This window comes from Odocoileus virginianus, chromosome 17 (genome assembly GCF_023699985.2).
Source record: "Odocoileus virginianus isolate 20LAN1187 ecotype Illinois chromosome 17, Ovbor_1.2, whole genome shotgun sequence".
In the NCBI taxonomy this organism is placed as follows: domain Eukaryota; kingdom Metazoa; phylum Chordata; class Mammalia; order Artiodactyla; family Cervidae; genus Odocoileus; species Odocoileus virginianus.
In genome coordinates, this window is record NC_069690.1 from 31,141,989 (window position 1) to 31,169,824 (window position 27,836).

Below are 27,836 nucleotides of genomic sequence, written 5' to 3' on the forward strand. Positions count from 1 at the left end.
TGAGTTACTCTGATGTTTATTTTAATGCATCTTAGTCCACACAGTTGGTATAAAATCAGAAAAAGCAAAGCAAAAAAGAGGGAAAAAACAAGGTCTGGAGTCTTGGCATCAGAAGGGCCCCGTATATACATCTACAGGTGGTGGCCAGTACAAGTCATTGCCAGACAGTCCTTGGAGGCAGGGGACAGTCTAGACTCCGCTGCATCCTGGGATCCCGCCGTCCCAGGGGTCTAGAAGCTTGTCCGGATGCTCCGACCATAAGGAAATGTGGGAGTGATAAAGGCGGTGCGTAGTTATGTATTATAGTAATAATAGCAGCCTAGCCAGGTACAAAAGCGGTTATAAACCATTTATATTACACAGAATTATTCAGGTCTCCGTTCGACTTTATGTTGTAAAATTGTTAACTGAATTTCCAGTGAGGCGTTTAGATGATTAGTGATCGTAAGGAATGGTAAATACATAGCACCACTTCGTAGGTTTGTTGTCACCGATTTCTAACCTAGACGCGTGACTGGGACACCTCGCCCTCTCCAGGGCAAGGATTCCAAGGCCACAAGCCACTATCCTCCGAGGGCTCCAGTTTGGGGGTTTTGCTGAATGCAGGTAAGGCTGCACACAGAGGCATGGGCAGCACATGTCTGTGTCACACAGCGGGCCACCCACAGTTAAAGGCTTTGGGCCATCCAGGGTTTCTACCCACACTTTGGTTTCCTAAATAAGGTGGAGTGGGAGGGAGGTAACTTCTTTCAGATGAAAGGGAAGGGGCATTGATGGGCTTACTTTCTTTCTGGGCAAAACAAACAAAGAAAAATGAAAAAAAAAAAAAAACTGAGCTTGATTATATGGTTAGGATGTCAAGTTCCTTAGCTACTTTAAGGTTCAACCCAAGGCTGATGGTCAACACGTAAAGCAAACAATACTATGTACATATATGTAAAAAGTGTTATAAATAGGTTTTATAAACCGTCGATATTATATACATCTTCAATCAACACTAACCACCCCCCCGCCCCCCGCACTGCTTTCTGTTTGGTTTGGTTTGAGTTTGGGTTTTTTGGCTAGCTCGTTTCTTTGTTTGTTTTCCTGGCTTCTGGTTTGCTTCCTCCCTCCCCACGTGAGCTCAGAGCCTGGGCCGTCCCATCCCCGGGCCTCATTCACGCTTCCGCAAGATCACATAGATGACACCGCTGAGAAGCGCCAGGGGGAAGGCCACCCAGGCCAGGATGTAGGCGAAGCCGTAGGAGTTGTCCGAGGTGGAATGCCACTCTGGGTGCCGGACCGTGTAGATGGATGCCGCACTCATCACGCACAGACCTGGGAAGGAGGGGGACCAGTTAGGAGCAGGAGGGGTCACGGGGCAGGGACCCTGCGCCAGCCCCAACCCAGACTCCCCAAGACCCCGGGCACCTCCCCCACCCACTCTGCTCTTCCCCCAGACTCCAGCTCACCTCACACTTGCACACACACACGCACACACACACACACACACACACCAGGGCACCCCTCTCTCTTTCTTAGGGAGATGGATGTAGGCTGCAGGGAGGGAAGGCAAGTCCATCTCAGGCAGGAATCTGCCACCAGACCCAGAACTGCGAGGAGGAACAGGAAGATACAGGAACCAGGCAACAGTCTCTCTCTGCGTCCAGTCCGCCTGACCCAGGTCACAGGCCCCTCAGCCTCCTCCTGCCGCATCTCCCTTAACTGTCACCCATGGCCAGTCAACACGAGGGCACCAGCGAGAATTCAGGTGGCAAGAGATGCCCGTCCATCTCTTTGCAAGGATGGCTGGCTGTGGAGCCCCTGGAAGCTGGGAAGCACTCGACAGACGGGTGGGAGCAGTCTCTGAAACCACGGAAAGTGACACTTTATCATTATCTGAGTGGGACTCACGCCAAGCGCAGGGCAGAAGGCTGTGCTGACCCCCTTGGCAGGGTCACTACATCAGAGACAGGGCAACGACGCCCGTGAGCACCGCTAGGCAGACAGAGGAACACATGGGGAGGAGCAGGGTGGTGGGGGGAGGAACGCAAGAGGAAGGACACAGCCAAGAGAGGAGGCTGTCACGGACAAGCTTCATGGCGCTGGGTCCCTTTCGACTCCCCATGGTCCCCCAAGGTTGGTCTGCAGCCCAGATGAAGGTAAGAAGGTCTCAGATGGGCAGGCTGATCAGGCCACCCCTGTTTCATTGACCATGCAGCCTCTGGGGTGGAAGGGACAAGAAAAACCTCCACCTGGGACTTCACGCAGCAGGCAAGTTCCAGCGTGACGGTCCCTGCCCACGAGGACGGTCAGCATCCCTGCGGGGAGGGGTCCAGTGAGGTCAGCGCCCCAGCCCCAGCAGCACAAAGGCCACTCTGTCCCCTCCTGAACACAGGGGCTTTGACAGGCTCTGAGTGACTCTATTATGAGTCCAGCAAGCATGTGGGATGCCTGTGGGTCCGGGGCCCCCTAGGCCGGACCACCTACATCTAACCTCAGTGCTATTTGGGCTATTTCACTGGACACTGTAGCTCTGTCTGAACAAAGTGCAGAGGTGGGAATGTGTCACGTTCAGCACCCCGATAAGACTGTCCTTCTGCAAGTCTGAGAGAGGAGACTCCCACTGCATTGCCCCCCCTCCGCCCCTTGAGAGAGCCACACAGCAGGCCTGGGACCCCAGGGGGGTCAGCTCCAGGACCTTCTACCTCCTGAAAGCCCGGGAGATGCAAAGACAGCTGAGTCCATGGGGATGTCATAGCTGGTGAACTGTCATGGAGGGGAACTGCAGTGTCGACCTGCTGGAGACACACCGTATTTGCCTTGAGGTCTATGGCTCACCTCAACAGTGTGCTAATTCATTGTCTGACCTCCTAATGAGGGCAGAGCTCTCAAAGGGGAGGCCTGACCAAGGGAGAGGGAGGTTTAAACAGAGCATCTGAAGGGTAGGACAGTGCCCACCCCCTTGGCAGGGCTTCCAGATGGGGCCCATGTCCACCCAGCATGGAGAAATGCCATGACACCTGTGCGGACCAGTTGGGCCCAGAACTCCCCAGCAAACAGAAAACAGCAAAGGGAAAACACTCCATCTGTGACCTGGGGGGAGGAGGGGCGAGAGAAACAGGACGCACAAGTGCAGTGACTGAGTCGATGGCTTAATTATATGACATACGCCCTGGGAGAATCTCAGAAGTAAAGGAATTTGTGCTTCGCTTCAAGAAGCCATAAGTTTATGCACTTGCAAAGCCAACAAGAAGAGACACACTTGTTAATTATCGTTGTCGGGAGACTGATGTTTTAGGGAATATATCATTACGAGGCTGTCTGTGTGCAAAGCAACAGACGTGCCCAGGAATACAGAGCAGGCAGTGACATACACGAATCCCAAAAAGACAAACACTTCCCCCGTAAGGGGACTGTGGCTCACGTTCTCAGCCACCAGTAGGTGGTGATGCATTTATGAAGGTTCCCGTGGAATAGATAAGCCGCTGTCCCTCCTTCCACTCTCAGCCTCCGAGTGACCCTGCAGCCTCACACATCACCCTCCAGCCTTACTAGATGCCCATCTTGGCCCGGCCAGGATGACAGCTGGGATGAATCACCCAGAAGCAGCGTTTCTAAACGTGGTCTCCGAATTCAAACCACTCAGAACAGAAACGGCCCTGGGTTTTTATTCCTCCCCCAGCTTTTTATTCTAAATGCCCTTTTGTTGCTGTTCAGTAGCTAAGTTGTGTCCGACTCTTTGTGACCCCTTGGACTATAGTCTGCCAGGCACCCCTGCCCGAGGGATTCTCCAGGCAAGAATACTGAAATGGGCTGCCATTTTCTCCTCCAGGGGATCTTCCCAACCTAGGGATCAAATCCACGTCTCCTGCATTGAAAGGCAGATTCTTTATCATTGAGCCCCCTGGAAAGCCCTTTTTAAAAGTACCCCCTTTTAAAAAAAAAATGTGATTCTGATGTGCAGCTAAGATTGAGAAGCACCAAAGAGGATGACAGGGTGCCTCTCAAAACGTCTCCAGGAAACAGCCGAACTGAGAAATATGTAATCAAGGAAAGATAGTTCTTACAGGTGAGACTCTCAGCTTATTATAAGTGGAGAAGGGATGATGCAGCAAGACAGGCAGTGCCAGGCAGAGACGGCTCCCAGGTCTGCAGCCAGCGGAAGAGCTCCACACACCTTTCACCTGCCTTCCTTGCACACTCACGTGCATGTCTGGAGTCCACATAGCCAGGCCCTCCAACAGGAAGCTCCACAGAGACCCTCCAACTGCACAGCCCCAGGGATGCTCAGCGGATTCTGGGGGCTTCCACCCAACAGGTTGCAGTGTTTGAAGAAGCACCTGCCCTGCCCTGAGTGGACCTTGCCTACGGTGGCCGACCTGCCTGTGGACTGCACCCCACGACTGTGGACCTACTTCCTACTTTCTCCTTCCTTCCTCACTCCGGTCTACTCTTCTTTTTGTTTACTGCTTGGCTGTTTTTGCTTTTCTGATTTGTTCCTTGATATTTAGGGGTAATTTCTCGGGCTATCACCAACCTTTATCACCAACAACCCTCCCCGAACTGTCTCCCTAGTTTGTTGCTGTTGTTGTTCACTCAGTCGTGTCCAATTCTTTGCAATCCCATGGACTGCATCATGCCAGGCTCCTCTGTTCTTCACTGTCTCCTGGAGTTTGCTCAAATTCATGTCCATTGAGTTGGTGATGTCATCCAACTATCTCATTCCCAGCATCAGGGTCTTTTCAAACGAGTCAGTTCTTCACATCAGGTGGCCAAAGTATTGGAGCTTCAGCTTCAGCATCAGTCCTTCCAATGAATATTCAGGGTTGATTTCCTTTAGGATTGACCGGTTTGGTCTCCTTGCAGCCCAAGGGACTCTCAAGAGTCTTCACCAGCATCATAGTTCAGGAGCATCAATTCTTTGGTGCTCAGCCTTCTTTATGGTCCAACTTTCACATCCATACATGACTACTGGAAAAGCCATAGCTTTGACTAGATGGACCTTGGTTGGCAAAGTGATGTCTTTGCCTTTTAATATGCTGTCTAGGTTTGTCATAGCTTTCCTTCCAATGAGCAAGCATCCTGTAATTGCATGACTGTAGTCACTGTCTGCAACCTCCCTAGTTACTGGATCCTTTTGATCATGAGATGAGAAACACACAAGAGCAGGGTTGTCAGATGCTGAAAGTCACGAAATCTCTAAGGGAAGTCCCCACTCTCTTAGATCCCAACTGGAGTGGAAAGATGATTCAGCAAGTTCAAATGCAACATTCTAGAAAGCTGAAGTTTCTTAGACCAGCTCTCGCGTTCTTCTGCCCAGAGGGAACAAACACAGAACACTCTTAGACGTATAGAATACAACTGCTATTCTGGATCAACATTTCTAATTCAGTAACTTCCTATTCACAGATGGACTGCTAAGCTGACAAACCAATAACCGAAAATGAAGTCTCATGAGAGATAAGAAGCTAGATTTGGAAGGGATAATGCAAGAACAAATCAAGTGCTTCTAAATTCAGAGGTTTTCGTGGCAGAGTACCCAACAGCTTGGACTGAGTTCGGAGAAGAATCCAAATGGTGAAACAAATAGGAATGAATAAATAAACTTTAGATTAGAAAAACTCAATGCCTAAGAGTATTCGGGCTGCAAGGAAGTACTCATCTCTGGACTCTAGTTTTGACTGAAAATGACCTTGCTAAAAAGACATTGTTAGAGAATTTTAAGCTAAAATACCTCAGAGGAAAAAAGATAACATACTCCCTGCCTTGAGATGCCCCTTCAACAGTAGCAAGGTCACTCTATCTGATGTTTTCAGTCTGACTACTCATTAGTTCTGACACAGACTCATTCATCACAGATGTTTGGGAACTTGGAGATCAAAAAGGATGTAGATTTGAACTCATCTTCCATGGTCAATCAGGTTCAATGAAAGATCACATAAAAAGCAGTTTCTGTCTTGGATGTTGTGTTCATTAAAAACTGAAGTGGATCCTGAATCTCTAAATATATTCATTCCATGTGGGATGGGAGGAAGTGGGGACATCCCAGGGTCCTTGCATGAGCTGCACTTTCATGTAGCCTCTCCTAGTCTTAGCTTATTTATCAGTAACATAACAAGAGTGTATAGAGCAAATATAAATATTTTATGAAACTTCTGCTTCCTAGGTCTGTGTCCCTTTTTCTTGAGGACACAGTCACTGATACAAAGGAGATGATAACCTCTGATATCAAATGGTAAATAGGGAGCCAAAAAAGAAATCCCAAAATACATCCTAGTTCTCTGTTACTTCTGGAAATGGGGTGACTGATGGTCACTGCTCCTAACATCCCCAGAAATGATTTCTCATGGCAGAATTAGTAATTTAATAGCGCTGGCAACACCTGAGAAGCTTAGCTGGTATAATGAAACCTATGCAACTAGCCAAGCTCTATTTGATTTTGAAATTCTAAACTGTGCACATTGACCTGCTGTATTTAGGGATTTGAAGAGAAGCAGTTTTCTAGTTTACTTCCTTTTTCCAAGAAAAGGGACTCTCTGTCTTCTAGAAAAGGGTCATCGACGTCAAACTTCAGGCTGTGTCTTGTCATACAGCCCTGCATAAGCCATGAGATCTGCCTGCCCACCCATCCATCCATCTGGGACATGTGGGTTGTTTTCAACCCTCCAATGACTGCTTGGGATCCAGCAACTAAACAAGAGATGCTACTCACTGCCCAATCAAGGGTCAGAATTGAGAATACTTCACAGTCCCCAGATGTACTCCAGCACATACAGGGTTTGTGGGTTATTAGCCTGGACTACAGAATCCACCACATCCACCTCCTATGTCTCTCTGGTGCCCTGAGGACTCAGTCAGCTGGTCATCGATGGACAGAAGGATAAGAGGCAATAAAGCGAGAGAAGGGCCAGAATCCAGAGACAAGAGCGGGAAGGCGTCACATCTAGGGCTCTGCACACAGACCGTGTGATTAACCTGTGCGACGGGGGTTGCTCGAGGCAGTTCAGGGAGGGGGCAGAGCAGACCTTGGTGTCAGGGCCCCATGTCTGGAACTGACCGTGCATTACATGTTACACAAAAGGAAGATGCCAGTAAACAGGAGCCCAGTGGACTCCAGGGGCCGGAGTAAAGGAGAGAGATTTGGCAGGTGGCTCCACCACCGCTTAGAGAGGGAGACACGCACCCTAGAGCAATCTGGGCAGTACATCCTGGCCATTTCCACCCGGGAGCAGGGATGCTTCCCAGGGCACACAATGTGAGCTACAGAAATCCAGCCTCAAGACTGGCCTCTGCTCTATGGACACTCTCAACATTTACCTCCGAGGATGCATCCTGGACTGTAGCTCCTTCCCACGGTTAGGGACCCTCCTTCCAGAGCCCCTAAGTCCTATTCCCCATGCACCCCTTTCCATGGAGAGTTCCCAGACTCACACCCACACACACCCCTGTGCAGTATGAAATCCATCCAGGGGGCGGACTCACGCACGTCAGTCATTCCGGAGCCACGCCCCCCTGACTGACCATCCTGCCTGCAGTCTTGGGGAGCCCAGCCCCCGGGGGGACTTGGTCCTCTCCAACTTACCAGCGAGGATCTGGAAGACCCCAGTGATGTAGAACCGGCCGCCCTTGGTGAGGGTGAAGAGCTGGCAGAAGAACAGGAACAGAGACAAAACGCTGAAGATGACGGACAGGATCATGGTGGCCTGGACAGACTGCAGCCATTCTAGGGGAGGAGACACGGGGTTAAGTAAAGGCAGCCCTGGCCAGCCAGGGGGCGGGGCTCTGCCACGGGGCGTGGCCTGGGCAGCAGAAAGCCACACCCACCCCCAGGCAGGAACAGCTGCCCTCTTCTGAATGAAACTCAAGCTATTCACTTTCCCACTCTCAAAAGTCATTCTTTAGTTCATGCTTTCTTTTGGAGGAAAAAAAAAAAGAGGTATTAATACATGTTTAATTGTAGACATTCTAAGAAAAGGCTGTCGGAAAATACTCAGTCCCACCACAAGGAGCTAAAATCAAGTTAAAATATATTAAATTTCCTTCCAGTCTTTTAGCCAAATGAGTTACTTACACAGATACGCCTGTGTTCAAGGGGCTCTGAACCCTGCCCTCTGCCTCCTCTCTCTCTCTGTCCTCAGGGGGTTTGAACGGCTTCTTGGAGCCCCTGGATTCTGAGAATAGTTACAAACCACCGTTCAAAATGTCAGCATCCCCCAAGGAGTCAGACAGATCCTGGGGACGGCTGGGACGAAGAAAATGACGTTGGAGCCAAGACTAATTTTGCAGAAAGTTGGAAGACGATGCTGATGGGAAGAGTATGCTTTATTTAGCTATGAACCACTCGCTCAGCCACACTGTGTCTGTTCCCAGCTCATCTCAGAGCAGTCAGCGCTCAGTCTGGTCATCAGATAGGAGCACAGATGACACTTCCTTATCTTAGCTGAACCACCAGCCTTAGATCAAATCTCCAAGTGTCCAACTGAAATTCAGGCAAGGAAGAGAACTCTGTAGTTCACCATCTACTACAAATGAATGTCAATTCCAGAAGGAACCAACAAGAGGCAAAAACCTGGGTTTGGCATCAGAGACAGGAACCCACCAGGTTCCCCCTGGAGACCTCCAGGGTCCTTGTCATCCTTCCTTCCTGCCTCCCTCCTTCCAAGTGCCAAAGAATCCTGGGGATGGGTGCTGCTCTAAATAATGAAGATCAGTTAGAGGAGACCCAGGGTCTGCTCCTCCACAGTCAGGAACAGACTAATGTGCAGTGACTTAGAAAAATACATGCCTATGCTTAGCACAGTAGAAAAAAGTGTGAAATATGGATGGCTTATCATCAGTACCTCACGAAGATGACACTGGTTTGAGTTGCAAGTAGTTCATAGAAGAATTTTAAGGATGCTGATTAGGTCAACTGTAACTAGAGTTTCGTGGAAGATTGGAAGAATCTTTTGGAAGCATTTTAGAGTTGGAAGAAGCCTGTGGGATCAGCTAACCGAGGCCCTTTGTACTGAGAGAGATTTCCGGAGATGTTCGAATGAGCCCCATTGGCATGGCCAAGGTTGGGAGGCCCTTGGTTCTAGTCTGGTGTTCTTTCTACCTTGATGGACCATATGCTTTTTTTAATCTTTGCAATTTCTTTGTCTATTAAGGTTAGAAAAGGATATCTAATGGGCTGTGAGCCATCCTGACTTCATTTTTATATCTCATTGAACCACTCTAACCAGTATAGTTGGAGAAGGAAATGGCAACCGACTCCAGTATCCTTGCCTGGAGAATTCCATGGACAGAGGAGCCTGATGGGCTACAGTCCATGGGGTCGCAAAGAGTTGGACATGACTGAGTGACCTTCACTTTGAGCGACTATCACTCACTCACTCACTCACACCCAGTGCAGTGGTTCTTCTGGAGGAGCAGTCTGCAACAAAGCTACTGCCGCCATAATATTATCTTTTTACTATTTATTTTAATTTATTTATTTGGTTGCACTGGGATCTTCATTGCTGTATGTGGGATCTTCAGCTGCAGCACGTGGGATCTCGTTCCCTGTCCAAGGATCAAACCCAGGCATCCTGCATTGGGAGCATGGAGTCTTAGCCACTGGACCACCAGGGAAGTCTCTACATTTTGAATAAAGCAATTATCCAGCAGTCTGGTAGGTGAAGCTGGAAACATAAAGAAATCTGAGCCACAAAAATAAATCTAGAACTAAGTATAGAACTAAAACAGAGATCATGGGGAATGTCCTTCAAGGCACACCCTTAGAAGGTGCACAGTTGGTGCAGGCAACATCCTAGATTTCTTTCTCCAATTCTGTGATCTTTTCCTTAGTCTCTACCTCCACTCTCATTAATAACAGAAACTTCTGCCAGGCCTCACATTTAGAGAAAACTCAAAATCATACAAGTTAAAACTACATCAATAGGAAAAGTCTCTTAAATTTAATAATTTTAAATATTAATAATTTAATGTCACTATTAAATTTAATTTAATAATGTCACTAAATTCTTCTCAAAACTTAAATTTTACCAGGAACTTGAATTTTAATGCCAACCTCATTACAACTGAGTTAATTTTCCATAAGTTAGTTCTCTAATCAAATCAGAGTTAAGGAATCAAGGAAGTTTTTATTCAGTGGGCCTTGGCTAAAAATCTACTGTTTTGCGCTCTGGGAATACGAAGTTGAAGAAGAAAGTTTTCAACCTGAAGCACAATAAATAACACACATACATGATGAAAGGAGGATAAATTCAACTATATTATCAGTCACAGTAATGTAAATCATTATAAGATGTAGAATTCCATCCTGAATTATGTAATTCCTATCTAGAGTCTGATAAGAGAGATATACCTAAAACCAACAATAGCTAAAAGTTAAAATGTTTTTTAAAAGAGGCACCAGGCAAATATTAACAAAAAGATATAGTAATAATAGCATCAGACAACTGGAATTCAAACTGAAAAAGATGAAGATGGCCAAAGAGGGATATTTCATAGGATATTTCATGGTATGTCCAGTTTATCATAAAGAAACAAGAGTCATAAACCTCTGTGCACAGTGTGACCTGGAAAAAATATAAAGCAACAAATGACTGAAGTATAAGATGAAACTGATACAGCTAAAAGCACAGTGGGAGACTTCAGCATACCTCTCTCAGAATAGGTAAATCAAGTAGATCAAAAATATGATAAGATATACATTATTTTATGTCTCTATAGTGATGATGATAAAATCTTCAAACACACATGGGACAGTCTTACCAACTACGCAGTAGGCAACAAAAAAAAAACCTCAATAAATCTCAAAAGAAAGCACACAGGATGTAAATATAACTAAAGAAAAACAGAAAGTAGAAATTCAAAACAAACCAGCCAAAATAAATTTGGAAATGTTAAAAGACTATTCCAGATAATCCCTTGGATAAAGAAACCAAGATGAGAAGTAAACCTTTCTTCAGCAAGGAATTCTACTGACAGTATGTACCTTAAAATTTCAGGCTGTGGCCCCAGCCAGGCTAGGCCATGTGCTCCATCAAAACAGGCCTGGGTACCCCCTGCTTAACTGGCTAACAAGAGGGACCAACTACCTCAGAGGACTGTAATGATCAAATAAGAATGTTGATATAAAAGCTCTGTACAATACAAATAGCCCCATTAAAAGGCTGAGCTCAGGAGCAGAGTAAATTAGTCGCTGTAGACTATGGTGGAGGGTGGGGAGGGGGTCCTTAGGATATCTTTATCTGTGCCACACCAAGGAATAAGGTGGACAACTGTGTCCATATAAGCCATTATAGGGTGCCAACCAGAATGCCACTTGAGAGCAGAGCCCATTTCAATACAATTCTGATACCAGTTCCTATGAGAGCTTCAGCACAGAGGTTGGCAAATTATCTGTGAAGGGTCAAACTATAAATAGTTTAGGCTTCTCAGGTCATATGGTTTCCACGGCAACTGCTAAAGTTTGCCATCTTAGCACAAAATCAGCCTCGTTTAATATGTAAATGAGTGGGTGTGGCCTGTTCACCTTAACAAAATCTTATCTACACAATCAGGCAGTGGACCCAACTGGATCTGCAGGCCATTGCTTGCCAACCTCTGTTGATGTTGTTCAGTTACTAAGTCATGTCCAACTTTGTGACCCCCTGCAGCACACCAAGCTTCCCTATTCTTCACTGTCTCCCAGAGTTTGCTCAAATTCATGTCCAATGAGTCAGTGATGCCATCCAACCATCTCACCCTCTGCTACCTTCTTCTCTTTCTGCCTTCAATCGTTCCCAGCATCAGGGTCTTTTCCAATGAGTCGGCTCTTTGCATCAGACGCCAACCTCTGCTATAGCCAAATACATCCAGTGTACGGAAAGCAGTGATTAGAGTGGAGAGACCGGGATGCAGAGGAAAATGCTGTCCACTGCAGTCCTGTTTTATACAAAGTCAAATTAATGTGAGGCCAACAGGCCAGGTGGCAAATCTGAACTTCTACCCAAGCCCCAGGCCAGTGATACTCTATTCTCTCAAATTGCAAGTTCAGGGTCATTAGCAGAGCCCATGACCAGCACCCACGGTCATTCTCCAGGCCTTGCTCAGTGCCCGGCAACTATCTGTGGAATGCCCAGTGACAGCATTTTAACCTCCAACGTTGTTGCCAAGCCTGGGAATTAAAAACCCCCGAATTCCTCGCAGACCTGCTGTTCTGACGAGCCTGTCAGGTAATAGGGTTGCTGACAGCTTTCTGACGTGGGCTAGTCTGTGGCGGCCAGCAGAGACCTGCTCCCCACCACAGAAGGGAAAGCTGGAGATGCCCAATGACCAAAGGTCAGATTCCTACCGCCACAGCAGCTAAGCTATGAAGGAAATACATCTGCCCCCTCAGCTGTATTCTTAGCCCAGGGCCAACAAGCCGGCAAGCAAAGGGCTCAGGGAGGCTGCAGCCCTCTTCAATGCACCGGCCCCTCTGCGTTCTTCTGCCTCCTTTCCTCCCAGCCTAGAGCCACACCCGAGTGCCTGCCCCCCCAACCTCAAGTCCCACTCTGGCAATTCACAAAAGCTCTCTGACTCCATCAAGAGTGAAAGGAAGGGCAGTGGCAGTTGAGTCAGAGCATGAACTGGGGAGGCCAAGCCAGGAGGAAGAAGCCATTGGGGTGAATCACCACTGGGGGAGTGAGAGCCGCCCTTGTCCAGAATGCTGGGCCGTCTTCAAAGCAGCTGACCCACCCGCTAACCTCCTTACCCACTGTTGTTGTTATTGTTGTTGTTTTGTCTCTCAGTTGTGTCTGGCTCTTTGCAACCCCATGGACTGTAGCACTCCAGGCTTCTCTGTCCATGGGATTGTCCAGGCAAGAATACTAGAGCCAGTTGCCATTTCCTTCTCCAAGGGTTCTGCCCAAGCCAGGGATCAAACCCACGTCTCCTGCATTGGCAGATGGATTCTTTACCATGGATCTACCTGGCACCCTCCCCACTGACATCCCACAAATTGCCACTTTCCTTCCTTCTTGGGATGGATGCCATTCCAGAGGCTGCTGACTTGCGAGCAGCCTCCATCCTATCCAGGAGGACTTTGCTGTATGTTTGCTTTGCCCACTGGCAGGAGCCTGAGCAGGGACCGAGTGGTCCTTGCCCAGGGTTCCAGCTTCTTCCCATCCCACCCAGCTGGGAGCTCTGAAATTGGGCCCCAGGTCCACTTTCCCTGGGACCCACAAGGATGCAGCCAGAGGGGAAAGCCATATGGGGTCTTTCAGCCCACAGACCCTGGCCGGGAGCTCACAAGGATGAGGAAGAGGCTCTTTCAACTCAAATCCTGGGTGACATTTCAACTCCAGCTAAACCTCTGGCTGACGATGAGTGAACTCATGTTCCAGGCGCTCAGGCTGCACCTGACACTGTCACTCTTAACTGCCCTCCTGACCAAGAGGCGCCCTCGTGGGCAGAGGAATTTGTTCCAGAGTCTAATTTATAGGTGTGGTTTGACACCAACAGTCTTATTCCCACTAGTCTTCAGACTGGAACAGGGAATATAATACAGTCATTGAGGTTCCGAGGTTACTGAAAATGTCCAGCTATTTCAGGCTTCCTCCATTCCCTGGTTGGAAAACTCTAGTAACAGGAGGGTCAGATTAGGCTGTGTGTCCCCCAAAATTGTTGTTGATTAAACAGAAAAATGGAGGGCTTCCCAGGTGGTGCCATGGTAAAGAATCCACCTGCCAATGCAGGAGATGTGAGTTTGATCCTTGGGTCAGGAAGATCCCCTGAAGAAGGAAATGGCAACCCACTCCAGTATTATTGCCTGGGAAATCCCAAGGACAGAGGAGCCTGGTAGGCTATAGTCCATGGGGTCACAAGGAATCAGACAACTGAGCCACCTCACACACACACACACACACACACACACAGAAACAGAGGAAGTGGCTTCCATGGTCAAGTATATTAACGTCCCTCCTTGGACACTGCAACATACAGTAAGGTACTCAAGGTTTTGAAAAGTCTTACCATTAAAAAGAATAGCCTGAGTAGATTTTAAATAGTCTTTTCCAAATTGATTGATCAGAGAACCCCTTGTGTAGGTGTTGTCAAGAACACTTGAACATGTGGAGTCTGGCCACAGACAGTGACTTCAGAAAGGAAGAGAGGAGAAAGACATTTCAATTGCCCAGGAGAGGTAGGGGATGTACAGAGAAGAAGGGGACGCTTGGTGGAGGGAGGTGTTCAGGATCTTTGGGTTTAAAAAGCATTCTCCATATGCAAACAATCAGAGGCCTTCTGTCCAAAGCATCATGGAAATTAAGAGCCACTAGCCTACCAAACTCAGTAAACCATGCACTCTCCTCTCTCCCCATACCTACTGAAGTTCTACCCAATTTCCAAGGCCCAGCTCAAAGGCGGTGTCCACTCAAGATCCCCCCATGTCACAATTATATCCTGAATGGGAAGAGGACTCAGGATGCATGGGACGTGATGGGCAACCACCCCAGGTCTTGCCTCCACAGTCACCCTATTAGGCCATGAGGGCACTTGCCCCAGGTAACCAGCTTGTGAGAGGCAGATCCCGTGCAGAAAAGCAGGGACTCCTGGTGCCCATCCACTGGGGTGCTGAGAAGTTCAAAATGTTGTTAGTCTCTCAGTCGTGCCCAACTCTTTGCAACCCCATGGACTGTAGCCCACCAGGTTCCACTCTCCATGGGATTTCCCAGGCAAGAATACTGGAGTGGGTAGCCATTCCCTTCTCCAGGGCATCTTCCCGACCCAGCGATTGAACCTGGGTCTCCTGCTTTGCAGGCAGATTCTCAACTGTCTAAGCCACCAGGGAAGCCCAGGAAATTCAAAAGCATGTTTGAAATCTAAGGAGTTAAATGATCCTTCAGCCTTTCTTTAGGCTTGGCATCCGCAGAGCCTGGCAGGGAGGAGAAGTAATGGGGTGGCCACAGGAGAGAGCCCCCGCTCTCTGTGCATCTACCTGCCAGGCCAACCATGAGCCAGCAGAGACAACACGTAACATAGGCGGGGATGGGGGGCAGAGGACTCTCACCAGCAACAGAAAGGTCACTGCAAGGAGGAAGCACCACCTGGAGAAGGGGAGACCCCGGAAGATAAAACCACAGCTTCCAGGGACACGACAGGGATTTAGACACCTTGAGGATGAGGTCCAACTCTCCAGGTATGAATGAAGACAACCAGAAACCACTGAAAATTTAGGGGACTGACGTGGCCTCAGCTGAGTGATTTCTTTCTTTTTTTAAAGTTGTTTTATTTTTTTATTTGCTGTACTATACATACAGCATGTGGGATCTTAGTTCCCTAACCAGGGATCAAACCCATGCTCCCTGCAATGGGCGCTCAGAGGCCCAACCACTGGACCACCAGGGAAGTCTCACAGCTAAGTAGTATCTTAATGACAGTATCCCACAGCAGTTTGCCCCCTCTACATCATGGGCCCCTCCTCCCCAACCTTTCTGCCCACTCCTTCCTGCCCCCATCAGCCACCAGATGTCACAAGACTCACACTGGACCCCTTGCTCCTCCTGCCTCTCCTCTCATCAATTCCCCTGAAAACATTAAATACCCTCCTGCAGACACCGAAGACCCCAAATCTGAATGTCCATCCCAGACGTCTACCCTGAGCCACAGATTCCTAAATCCAAGTGCTTTGCTGACACTGTACCTTCTCAATGTATCAGCCAGAATGCGTTTTCAAAACACAAATCAAATCACACCCCCCTTCTGCTCCAGACCCTTCCGTATGTCCAGCCTGGCTTTTTCAGCATCAGAGCCTGTCCTCTCCACCTGCAGCCTTGCACTCAGTCATGCTAGCCCAGCACTGGTGGACACACCAGACTCCTCCCTGCCTAAGGAGCTGGCCCTTTCCGGTACCTCCTGGAATGTTCCTCCGGTGGTTCTTCATACAGCTGGTCCCTCCCATCTTTTAAGCCTCTGTCCACGTGACTCTGGCAGGAAGAGGCCTTCCGTGACCAGCTGCTTCCTCCCCAATGGCGACCTACTATTCGTTGCTCTGGCCCTCTCCTGCAAAGCACTGTCCACTGCCCACAGTGACTCATTCATTGTCTTTCCTCCGTCTCCCTCGAGTAACTGTGAGCTCCATCCACTGGGGCAGGGACTGGTATTTCTCGTTCAGCTCCATCAGCTCCGTTTCTGGAAGAGTGCCCAGTACCTAGCACATGCTCAGTCTAGTTAAAGAATGGATGAATGGACCAATCTGTTAGCTCTTCGAAATGAAAGGGAGTCTCTTGAAAGGTAGTGAGTTCCCCATCACTGGTAGGATGAGCATATAATGCTCATTGCAGGGGGGTCTGAAGTGAGTGACATGGGGCAGGCAGATGGGTCTGATGACCTCTTAGAGCCCCTGCCAGCGTCAGAATCTACGTGTGTGCTGAGGAGCGCATATCAGAAGGCTTCCTGCCAGGCATCCTTTTCTTGGGCACCAAAAGCCAACATCCATGCCCTCAAGCCACCCTATGGCCAATCCCGGCTTCTGAACTACAAAGGATGCTTTCTCAACACTGGTAAAATCCCAGGAAAGCAATTTACATTTTTTAAAAAGCAAAGACTGAGCATCCAGCACCATATGGTGAGACACAGGTCTGCACAAGCCTCTGAATTTACTCCTAGGTGCTGGCATCTGATGAGAGACTCCAAGGGTTGAAACATCAGCATCAGGATGCCTCATCCCACCCCTGCACACCTCCCTTGCCTGCCAGGACCTCCACATCTCGCAAGGGCGTGTAGAATCCAGAGGCACTGCTGGGGCAGAGCTTGTGGGTTAGCCCAAGGAGCCACAAAGATGCTAAATTGCAAAACATGAGCCCCTAAGTGCAGAGGGCCTCCTGTGTTTTTAAAATTGTTGACCAAAAGCTGAGCCACAGATGAGGAAATGGTCTGATGTCCTTGCCGAAATGGTGATGCCACCAAACGGATAAACAAGATAAACCTGGCAATCATAGGAGATACAGTCCCAGCATACACAGAGTGCTCAAGTCAGTGAGGGGCTCCTGAGACTGGCCAGACTTATTGTTTTCTGACTTTCAATCCAAAGGACTGCTCTAAGGCTGGCCACAACCTACTGCTGGCCATGAGGTTGCTACTGCTGGAAATAGATAGGTGGGTTTCCACTCTGTAAGATTTCTGACATATTCTGCCTTATAAAGGCACAGGATTGTTACTCCAACTTAGAACAGAACAGCTGAGAAATGTATACAAGACAGAGCAGGTCTAAATGAAATCAGGAAACTTAGAACCCCATCCACACGCCCCAGAGCCCTCCCTGGGATCTAGAAGGCCCTGCAGGCTGGCTTGCTTCTCCATCCCCTGTGTCCTCTGCCCATCGACTTTGCCAGGCTCCTTCCCACCCCAGGGACCTTGTCCCTGGGAGCCCCACTGTCTGGAATCTGCCCACTGATGTCCCTGTGGCTGACTCCTTCCTGGTCATCCTCAAGAGGTCATTCCTTCCCCACCCCAATCCCTCACATCACCATGTTTTATTCTCCTCCTCCTTCCTATCACTGCCTCCTGATTACCCACATTTATTGATGGATCTACCAGTAAAGATCATTTATTTACTGATCTTCAGTAAAATGGAAGCTCTCATCCACTGGCACCCTAAGTGTCTGCAGCGGAATCTTCTGCAAGACAGGTGTTCAGTGAATAGTCCTGCATGAAAGGACACAGGAGAGAAGGGAGGAGACTGGGGAGAAAAGGGAGAAAGGAGGACAGGGGACATCCTGAGGCAGGAAGTCCATGATCACTGAAGTGAGAGAAGGCTGAAATTCCTAGATGAAGGGGAGAGGAGATGGGGTGAGGTTTAACAGAAGCAGATCATTCAGGTAGACATATGGACCTTAGCAAAGATGTTCACCTGAAGATGAAGACCAAAGGGACCTCCGAGAGGTTTTAAATTGAGAGTGATATGACAAGGTTTGTATTTTTAAATATCACCCTGGATTCAGTGTACAAAAGGAAGAACAATTAAGAAAGATCGGGAGTAAGGAGGCTGCTGCAGTGGCCCTGGTGCAATGTGGGTGGGGATGACCAGTGACCAGTGGGACCAGGATGATTCTGAGGAGCAAGAAGAGACACATCCAAGGCAGACTCTGAGTGTGAAGCTCACTGGACGGTGAGACAGCATCCACTAAAATATTGGAAACTGTCAAAGGAGGAGACTGGGTGGAGGAGGACGGAGGCTGGCTGGTTTGGGGACGCCTCTGAGACATCCCAGCAGAACTGTCCAGTGGGTGACTGGCCAGGCTGGTCTGGAGGTCAGAAGAGAGGACCAGACTGGGAGGAAACAAGGATTCAACAGACGTCATGAAACAGTAAAAGCTGTTAATGACTGGGGAAGTAGAGAGAAACAGAAGGAAGTCGAAGGACGGTCCGATTGCCAACATGGGTCATTGTGCTACTGCGGGGACCCAGGACACGGCAGAGATGGACTGTTTGCAGAATCCTAAAGTAATTTGGCTCCACTCTGAAACAGCATAGGACACACCAGAGCTATTGTCAGAGTACGACTGGGTATGGACCGGGGGTAGTCACAGCCTTGAAGAGAAGTGTTTCACGCCAGGCTTACTGGGAGGTGCTTGCTATTAAATTTCTGTGAATTAAGAAGTCATGCATCCCATAAAGTCAAATGACTCCATGCTCAGCCTCCCTTGACACTGGGTGTGGCTCTGTGACTGACCTCCAGGAAAAGACAAAAACAGAAGTGTGTGGTCTATCTGAAGATGTTTCATTAAAAAGGAGGGGGACACATTCTTCTCTTCCTCCTTTCTCTATTCTGTGGCTTGAAGCAGAGATGAAATGGCTGGCGCTGTAGCAGCTGTCTGCTCCATAAGGATTAGACAAAGAAATGAGGTAGAAAGTGCCTAGGGCTCTGACAGTTTCTTGGAATTACCATATCTATGTTAGGCTGCCTATTTCCATACTTATTTTGAAAGAGAGAGAAATAAGCTATCTTATTTAAGTCACTACCATTTAAAGATATTTTGTTTTATGGGGTCAATCTTAATCCCAACCAGAATGCTAGCTGCTTTATCTAATGCGTCCCCCCATTGCCTTTCCCCTAGCTTTAGGTCATGTCATTGCCTCAACAGGGAACTGCCTCCTCCTTGCCTGTGTTTATATAAATCCTGCCCATCCTTTGGAGGATGGATCAAATCCCACCTCCCACAGGAGACCTGCCTTCCACTTCCTCCCCTGAACTCGGGCTCTGCCTGCCTGCCCCGACTCCTCGGGCATCTGGCCTGTGCTGTCTTCATCCCCCCGCAGTGATCTCCTGACTCCTCACAGAGCTCAGGACCATCAAGGCCAAAGTCCAGAGTCTATAAGTCCTTGTAGGCCCTGGGCCAAGAGGCACTCAAAACAAGGTCATGATAAATATTCCCTCACTGGCCTCCTTCACCTCTGCCTGCAGCCAGGATCAGGATAGAGCCAGGGATTTATATTTTAAATGTATGTAAATGCATTTAGATAATTGAAAAGCAGACAAAGTTGAGGGCATTTAGTGAGAAATCTAAAACCAACTCTAATACAAAGAGGGAGTTCAAGGAAAATCTAATATGTCTCCTTCCAGCTATGTAACACAGATGTTTGACTGTCATGCAGTCAATGTGGTAACAAGCACCATTCATATAAGAGAAAAAAAAGAAGAATGAAGCCCTGCAGAGGTGCAGGGCTCCAGCACCACTCACACAAAGACATGCCCCTTCAAAAAAAATAGCAAGTCATGTAAACCAACGTATTTTCACATAACAAGCTTGCTGACATATTCTTCACAAACAAGTATCAACAACAAATTACTTTCAATGACTTAAATAAAAGGTATGTTTGAAACATTCTAAGAGCAAATACAAACCAAGGTGACTGGTTTATGACTAAGAGGGTTCATCTGTAAAAGCAGTCTAATTTTTTTCTTAATTATGCTTTTTTTCACCTCTTGTGTGGCACAGAAATGGTTAAACACAATCCAAAAGGCAAAGGAGGCCTAGTGGCTTCAAATCCATTAGAGCTTAGACTGTAACACAAGCTGACCCATTAGAAGAACAGAGATACTGAGACACTGACCACCGGGGAAGCTGAAATGGGAACATCTTACTTAGAAGTTCAGGTGCAAACAAACACAGCTTGTCCAGAACTCCTCAAAAATGCCCTTCCTGGGAGAGACGAGAAGGCAGGTGTAGGGGAGAAGCAGGATCTTGGAACTCCCCACCCCAGGAAAGCCACAATGTGGATCTGGATAAAGACCCAAGATGAAACACTCCAAGGTCACTGTCAGCAAATCCAAGAAGATGAAGTTGAACACAAAGAGCCAGCTGAGCAATGGGAAGTTCCCAACTGAAACGACACTGATGCATCTTTGGTAGCTGCTGGGAGGACGGTACAGTAGCCATTCCTAACCTATCGTGGCCGATGCAGAAGGCAGGCCAGCAGTACCCGAACATCGCTGCCCTGCTGCAGGACAATTTAGATCCCTGCTCCTCTGCCGACTCATCCCTCTTGAAACCCAGCCGGGTTGGAACATGCCTGCCAAAACTGCCCCTTCCGGGCCTGTGAGTGTAGAATCCGCTGCCAACTCCACATGGCCACACACCACTTGGGGGAGGTGTGAGTGGGTACCCGGGGTCTCAGGGAAAGCCAGCCCTTGTGGGCGGAGTCACCATGCATGGCCACCAGGTGTCAGTAGGGAGCAGAGCACCTCCCATCCTCAACCTTTCAGGGAACTTCAGCCAGACCTTGCCCAGGAGACACCGGATGCTGTGGCTTTCGGGCCAAGCAGTGCTCCGGCCACATGCTCAGACACTCCTGAGGGTGTCAGTTACTTGGCTACCAACTCACCACGCAGTGGTTTTAATTCAATATCCTTCACAGACTCAGAGAAAAGAATTAAGGACTGCTCCCTTCCACAAGGGCTGGGATCTCTCTCTTCTTGCCCCCAGGAAAGCAGACTCATAAAACAGTGTTTTCTACTGCTTGGCTATCCTCCTTGAGTACTTGTAGCAGTTTCTGTTTATGCTGAGGTTAGAGATGTTTGGTTAGTGATGCTTCAGGGACAATTTGGGTACACAGCCCAGAGAAGGAAAGTCCAGCAGTGAAACTGGACTGTGAGAAGCCAGAACCAATGGCCACTGCCCTGCCTGCTTGGTTCAACTGCATCTGAAATGATTTCTCTCACTGGCTACAGCATCTTCCACAGAAATATCTGATCAAGGGGCAGCTGTGGCCACACTGAAACCTCATGTCCAGGCTGAGGACACATCCTTTGGACCATGAGACTGTGAAGAGCCTGGCCCACTGTTTTCTCAACACCAGGCACTGTGGCCCCTGCCAGGGTCCACACTGCCACCAGACACTTCCCAGCCACCAAAAAGACTGCATCATATTTGTCACTGCCTCTCTACATTCACAGACCCCAAGTCCCTGCTGAGCCCTCCTTCCCTCTGGATACTGCAAGGATCTAAGGCTGTGCTTCCGCTGCCAAATAATCTCTTTAACCTGAACCCAAGAAAGCCCGGTTTCCAACATCTCACAAGCAAAGATGCTGAAGACAGAGTAAAAATACCCCAGGGCTCAGCTTGGGGGTGTGCAAACAGTGTCAGTGCCCCAGCTTGCAACAAGGAATCACTCTACAGCTCTGATGGCTAAATGGGATCACTGAGGCCCAGGACCCAGAGGAAGTCCTGTAACTGGAGACCAAAAGGGGCCCATCGATCCCTAGGACAGCCCCTCAATCACTGCACCAGGAAGACCCAGGGCACCCCTGGATATTTCACCACCAAACCAAACTTGCTTGTTGGATCAAAACTACCAGAAGAATCTGCCTGAGATTTTGCATCATCATTGCTTATCTGCATCCATATTTCTTCACTCACTAAAAGAAGTACACTAAGTGATGAGCAGAACAGGCGGGCAGGTCTAGGGCTTCTCTCCACGTAGAGAGAATGCACAATTCCCTGAGATCTCAGCTTAGCCAGTGAAGCTACCGCCCCTCTCCTTTCATCTTGGCTTCCCAGCCCCTGGCCACATCTCACCCCAGCCCAGCAACACCGCTCTAGCTTTTGAGTCTTCCAAGAACAAGTGCTTCTAAGTCTGGAGAGAGAGGCATGTCACCGACAGACCAGGACGAGTTTGTGGAACAAAAAACCATCCTCACCATTTGCTGATGACGAGAAACAGTGCTGGACACCGCCCATCGAGGAGGTGCTACAGTTTTGCCAGAGGTCAGTCGCGTGTCCATTGCCCACCATCCATTGCTAGAAAGAACAGATGCAGTAAGTCAGAAGAGGCAGTGAGGAGTGACAGAGAGGGGGAGGGAGAAGACCAAGGCAAGGCAAAGAGCAGCCTCATCCACTGTCCAGCCAGAGCCCACGGTGCTAGAGAAAGGGGAGAGGTGGTGCTCTGACCCAAGCCTTTTGTCCAGGGGAGGGCCAGGACTTTGCAAGTATAAAGCACTTTGTAAGTGGAAAAGAACCTCACAAATATGAGTTGCTCTGTGCCAAGGTGTGTACGGCAGTAGAAGGAGCCATGGACTTAAGCCAGGACACCTGCATCTAAGCCGTCTCTCCTCCCCTGATCTCCTGAGTGCCAGTCCCCATGCCATGAACTTATTTCCTTATTGGTACTTCCTGTCAACCTACAGTTAAGATGTTGGGAAGATGCTGGTAAGTGATGAATCAACGCATCAGTCCCCCAAATAATTGTTTTTCAACCTTTGAACCAAGCAAGAACATCATACCTGTGACTTGTTGTATATTAAGAAGTTAAGACCACAGTTGCATGACTGCCCAAGTCTGGGCTCATTTTTAAGAATATAAATTTAAAACCTACTGAGCTGGATGTTTGCTGATTTTGTAATGCAAGTTATCCCAATGATCTGTTTGTACTGGGGAAGGCTTTTTTCTAAGAAGGTGCCCTGTCCACAGCACAAAACAGACCTGGGACTATGAACCATTAAGGAAAATCTAGTTTTAACTTGCCAGTTTCAAGTCCTAAAGGCCGTTTTATGAACTAAGTCACCTATGTGATGGATGCCATTTGGAGAAAAAACAGACCTTTCTAAATTCTCCACTTCCTTCCTCAAGGACAACCACCACCGCCCCTCCTCCCCTGCCCCATCAAGAAAAATGCTAAACAAGCTTATCACAGGAAGGGGGTAGGGGGGACCCTGGATCTGCACTGACTTTCTTTAAAGAGAGGCCTGCGTGCTGATCTAGCCCAGCGCTTGCTTGCTTCCTCCCCTCCCCTGAATCCGCTCTGATTTTCTCAAAAACTACTGAAAAGGCGCGGATTGCCAGAAACTGCAAAAGGCCCGAGGATGTTTGAGACTCGCAGTCTGCAAACTTGAGGGGGCGCGGCGGGAATCGTGGTCCGGAGGCCAAGCTCGGGGTGAGCTCCGGGCGCCCCGGCCCGCGCGCGCACTGCCCGGCCAGACACTCACGCTGACGATGGTGGACACGAACAGCAGCACCAGCACGGCCACGTGGAGGACGATGATACCCAGCAGCAGGAGCAGCATTCTGGCGGCGGGTTCTGCTCAGCGGAGTTTCCGTCTGGTCTGACAGGAGACACAGCCGAATTGGACGTGAGGTCCGGCGAACTGGCCCGAGCGGGCGAGCGAGGGAGGGAGGGAAGAAGGGAGGGGAGGCGGGAGGAGAGGAGGGAGGGTCCTGCGCTCGGAATGCCCGGGCTTGGCTCGCCGCCCGCCCACCCCGCCCCGCGGCCGCCGAGAGAGGGCAGCAGCCGACCGCAGCATCCCCGCCCCGCAGTCCGCCGGGCCGAACATCTTTTGCTTTTGGAACAAAACAAGCGGTACGCACGACGCACGTCGAAGTCTCCCCGGGAGGGGAGGTTTTTCCAGAGTGCCAAGCAGAGGCTGCAGGGCGTCTCCACCCACCCGGGCGCTCCGGGGGCGGCCCAGCTTGTGGAAGGGGGGCAGATAAGGGAGAGCCAGCGCTCTCCCGGTGGAGTGGAGGTGGGGGCCAGGGCCAGGGGCCTAGGTCTCTGCGAGAGGCCCAGTGATACCAGCGGCGTGCTGGGAGGGAGAGCGCGCGGCGGGGAGCCGGGTCCCCAGACCCCAGAGCGCTCCGCATTTCGTTAGGCTCCGAGTTTCTACCCAAGTTTGGCCCGCGCCGGGGAGCCGCCCCGACCCCAGCACCGCTTGGCAAAGACGCCCGCGGCCCCGGAAAGAAGGCGCAGAGCCGAGGGAAGAGGAAAGAACCGCCCGGGAGAATTGCTGGGGCCGGCGCCTCCTGCCCTCCCCGGGCGCTGGTCCGGCCGATGCGCTCAGGGGCCTGGCTGGAGGGGAGCAAGTGTCCGTGCGAAGGAGAGGCGGTGAGGCGAGGGGTGAGCCCCCCAGAAATAAGTGCAGCCGCACGGAGCCGGCAGGACCTCTTCTATCCGCCGCGGTGCGGTCCTCACCCCACACCTCACATCCCGCGTCTGATCTGCGGGAAGATCCGCCTGTTTGCGAAGACGGAGCTGCGTTTAAGGAACTGCTGAAGGACAAAGTCTTGGGCTAGAAACAACGATTCAATAACTTCAGTGTTTAAAGTACCCAGTCACAGGCCCCTCCGTCCTCTCCTTCAGCGACACTTAAAAAAAAAAAAAAAAAAAAAACCCTGGAACGTGCAGAGGAAATAAGCAGGGTTTTCTGACGTCTCCCAGAAGGTTTAAATTAAATCCAGTGACTCCTCATGCCGAGGAGGCGGGGGGGGAGTGGGGGGAGACAAGAGAAATAAGAACGGGTATGTAGCTAGAAATTGTGTGTGTGTCGGGGGGGGGGGGGGTCCGGGGACCCTGTACCCTGAAGATGTCCACCGCAGGGACTGCTTTGCCAGCGAGTCTCCGAGTAGGCGACTCTCCAGCGAGAGGAAAAGTCCTCCGCCCTTGCCCCACATCCAGACATCAGCACCCGCGCTCCCGGCGGTTCACAGACCCACAGGCTCTCCATACCAGACCCTTGCAAGCCCCGCAGGAACGACGCCAGACAGGCGGTGTTCTGCCAGCGATCGGGGAAGGCGCCAGCCCGAAGCCCCCTTTTCTCCGCGCGTTCTGGCGCCGTCGATGGAAGATGCCCACATTCCTCCTCCGTCTCCTCCACTCTCCCGGCCAAAGCACTTACGGCCCAAAGGATAGCTGTCCCCGATCCTCAGAGATCCTCAGAGCTGCCTCGGGCACACACTCCGTGCGTCCGCTCAGCGGCTGGCGTCCGCAAAGACAGCTGCGCTGCGGGGCTACGCGCGCCAAGCGAGGGGCAGGAGGGAGGCTCCCGGCGTTCCCCTTTAACGGGAACAACGCCCTGTCTGCGTCGCTGCAGTAGGGTGTGTCCCTGGGTCAGCGTGTGCAGGGGGGCGGGCCTCGGGGAGGGGAGAGGGCAGCGGGGAGAGAGGGAGGGCAGGAGACAGCCTGGGCCTTACGCTGCGCCCCGGGAGAAAGTCGATGACGGCAAAACTGCTGGGACTTATCCTGGAAACTAGCAGACCGCGCAGCTTTCTCACCTCCGTTTCCCCTGACTTCGCTGACTTTACCGAGACCAAGAGTTGACCGATATACTGGCCCCTCCGCCCACGTGGGAAACTCGACCGGAGGTTGCCCCCGCGGGTGCCCAGCGCCGGGGTCTGAGGCGCACGCATTCGGACCGCGCCCACGCGGAGGCCCAGCCTGGATGCCCCTCCCACGGATAGGGGGAGATGGCTCTTAAGCGCAGGCAGACATCCCTCCCCTGGAGTCCTGGCGCCCCCGGCCTGCCCCGGCGTCCTAGTGCGGCTCACCCGCACCAAGCCCGCCCGCGCGATCCCGTCTGAGCCCAGACGGTGCGCCAGGTGCCTCGGATTCCCGGGACGGATCTAGCGGGCCTGTCTGGGGGAGAGTTGGAGGAGGAGGGAAAAGGTTGCCCACTGCAGGACAGCGCGCCCGGGGGTCGCTGGGCAAATCCAGACCACAACTGGGTACGCTCCAGGCGAGTTTGCTGGCTTGGTGCCCGGTCTGGGCTGGCGTCCCCGGCCACAGGGTGGGGAGTTGGCCATTTGAGGTGGGGGAAGAGCAGCCAGGGAAATCAGCTGATTCATAGCCGCCTGAAGGCGGTCCGCCCAGCGTCACGGGGAGAGAGGATAGCCCTTCCGGGCGCAGGGTGGGTGCGCCCCGGTAAGAGAGTAAGACGCTCTGGGAGCGCGCCTTAATGCAGGAACGCGGAGCGGGAAGGTGGGCGTTGCAGGTCTGCCTGCCAACGCAGCAGGTCATACACAAGTCACCAGCACCTGCCAGGGCTCTGTGTCACAGAACATCACCGCTCTGAATGACTCAACTACACCCATCTACTTATTTTACTATCTGAAAGCAGCTGCCTGTGGTGGCTAATTATACATTCTTCAAGCAAAGATAATTTGGGAATTTTCTTCAAACAATGGTCTTTCAAAAATCCTTAGATTAAAAAGACGAATCCTTGGGAAATTTTTGTTCACTGCCCAGTGATATGGCAGGTGGGTTAGCAGGACTCTGAGGCAGTGTGGTCCAGTGGTTAGGCATGGAGGCTCAAATAAACCTGATTTGCCTGCTTACTCAGGGCTGTGGATTTGATCAGTTTGCTGAGGTTTGGGGTGCTTCAGTTTTCTCATCTGCAAACAGGACTGAGAATGCCCATTTTAAAGGGTTATGGTGTTGATTAAAAGAGATAGTGTGTGAAATAGCATAGTGTCTGGAACCAAATAAAGGATCGGTAGTACCCAAGAAACTGTCACTATTATTATCATTTCACATTTAATCCTCACAACAACCTTTTAAGGAAAGCCCGACCCCCTAAACTAAAATCGCTTATCAGCCCCCTAGACTGAAAGCCCATTCGTAGGTAGAAGGACTAACTAAACGAATGAGAGTGATCACTTTCCTCCTGGGTCATATTCTAGGCTGGGTTTGCCCTGGGAATTATTGCCTGCCTTTGTGCCATTCAGACTTTTTATTTATTAAACCAACATTGACATGATCACCAGGTTCCCAGGACTGTTCTAAGCACTTTATAAATATTAGCCTATCTACTCAGGATTTTCTTCCCTTCTTGTCTTTTTTTCCAGCTAAGCTTCTGAATGAAATATAGACATCTAGAAAAGTGCACACATGGTAAGGTATAGCTCATTTCTTCCTTTCCTTTGCACCCAAGGTTTTAGTCATTAACCAGGTCACACAATAGTCACACTGCAGGACATCTGAACCCACCCATCCCTGTCAATCAGTCACTTCACTGCCCCTCGCCTGCCTCCTACCCACTCAGCTCGCAGCTGTGGAAGACAAATGCCGCCACCTAGGGCGCTGTCACCAGCTCGGCCACACCCAGGTCCCGGCCGGGGCTCCATTAGAAGTGGAAGCCTCTCCCCAACCTGCTTACAATCCAAGGTCACCTGCCAGCCGTGTGCGTGGAGTTGTTTTCCATCAGAGCAGGCATGTCTGGTCCCCTTCCTCCCTTCAACTCTGGATGTGCCGGAGTTTCTAGGTGCTTCCAGAGGGCCCTTCTGGCCTCCCCAGCCAGAGTGTATATCCAGCTCTTAGCCAAGGATTTTAGAAACCCTCGGATTCTCTGGTCATTTCCAACACACACGCGCTGTCTCCCCTGCGATCCTTTCCATTTGTGGTTTGCAGGGCGTGGAGCTGGGCAGCAAGTGCTCTGTAAATCACGAGCACACACCATCCAGAGGCACAGTCTGCCAGGACAACTCACCAGGCCAAACAGGGTCACCCCTTCCTCCACGCGGCTCTCTTGGCACTCAGACGCGTGTCAGGCAGGCCCCTCCCAGGACAGGGCAGCCGAGACACCAGCAGCTGGCAGGTCTAGTCCTGCTGCTTCCCACCGGGATCCCCGAAATGCGCCC

General features: G+C 50.3%; 1 protein-coding gene across 3 annotated transcripts; it reads right to left on the reverse strand.

Annotated features, from left to right (window-relative positions):
- Positions 1-27,835, reverse strand: PMP22 (peripheral myelin protein 22). 3 transcript variants are annotated; one of them, XM_020878124.2, is made up of 5 exons: positions 27,686-27,835; positions 23,417-23,533; positions 22,133-22,232; positions 7,565-7,705; positions 1-1,317 (listed from the first exon to the last, which is right to left on the reverse strand). In XM_020878124.2, exons 2-5 carry the CDS (start codon positions 23,492-23,494, stop codon positions 1,154-1,156), a joined length of 483 nt encoding a protein of 160 aa, XP_020733783.1. In that variant the 5' UTR covers positions 23,495-23,533; positions 27,686-27,835; the 3' UTR covers positions 1-1,153. The 3 variants fall into 3 exon arrangements, with proteins under 3 accessions (XP_020733783.1, XP_020733785.1, XP_020733782.1); XM_020878126.2 differs by lacking the exon at positions 27,686-27,835 and adding an exon at positions 25,100-25,268 and having other exon boundaries at positions 23,417-23,528; XM_020878123.2 differs by lacking the exon at positions 27,686-27,835 and adding an exon at positions 25,100-25,267.
- Between the last annotated feature and the right edge of the window lies 1 nt (position 27,836).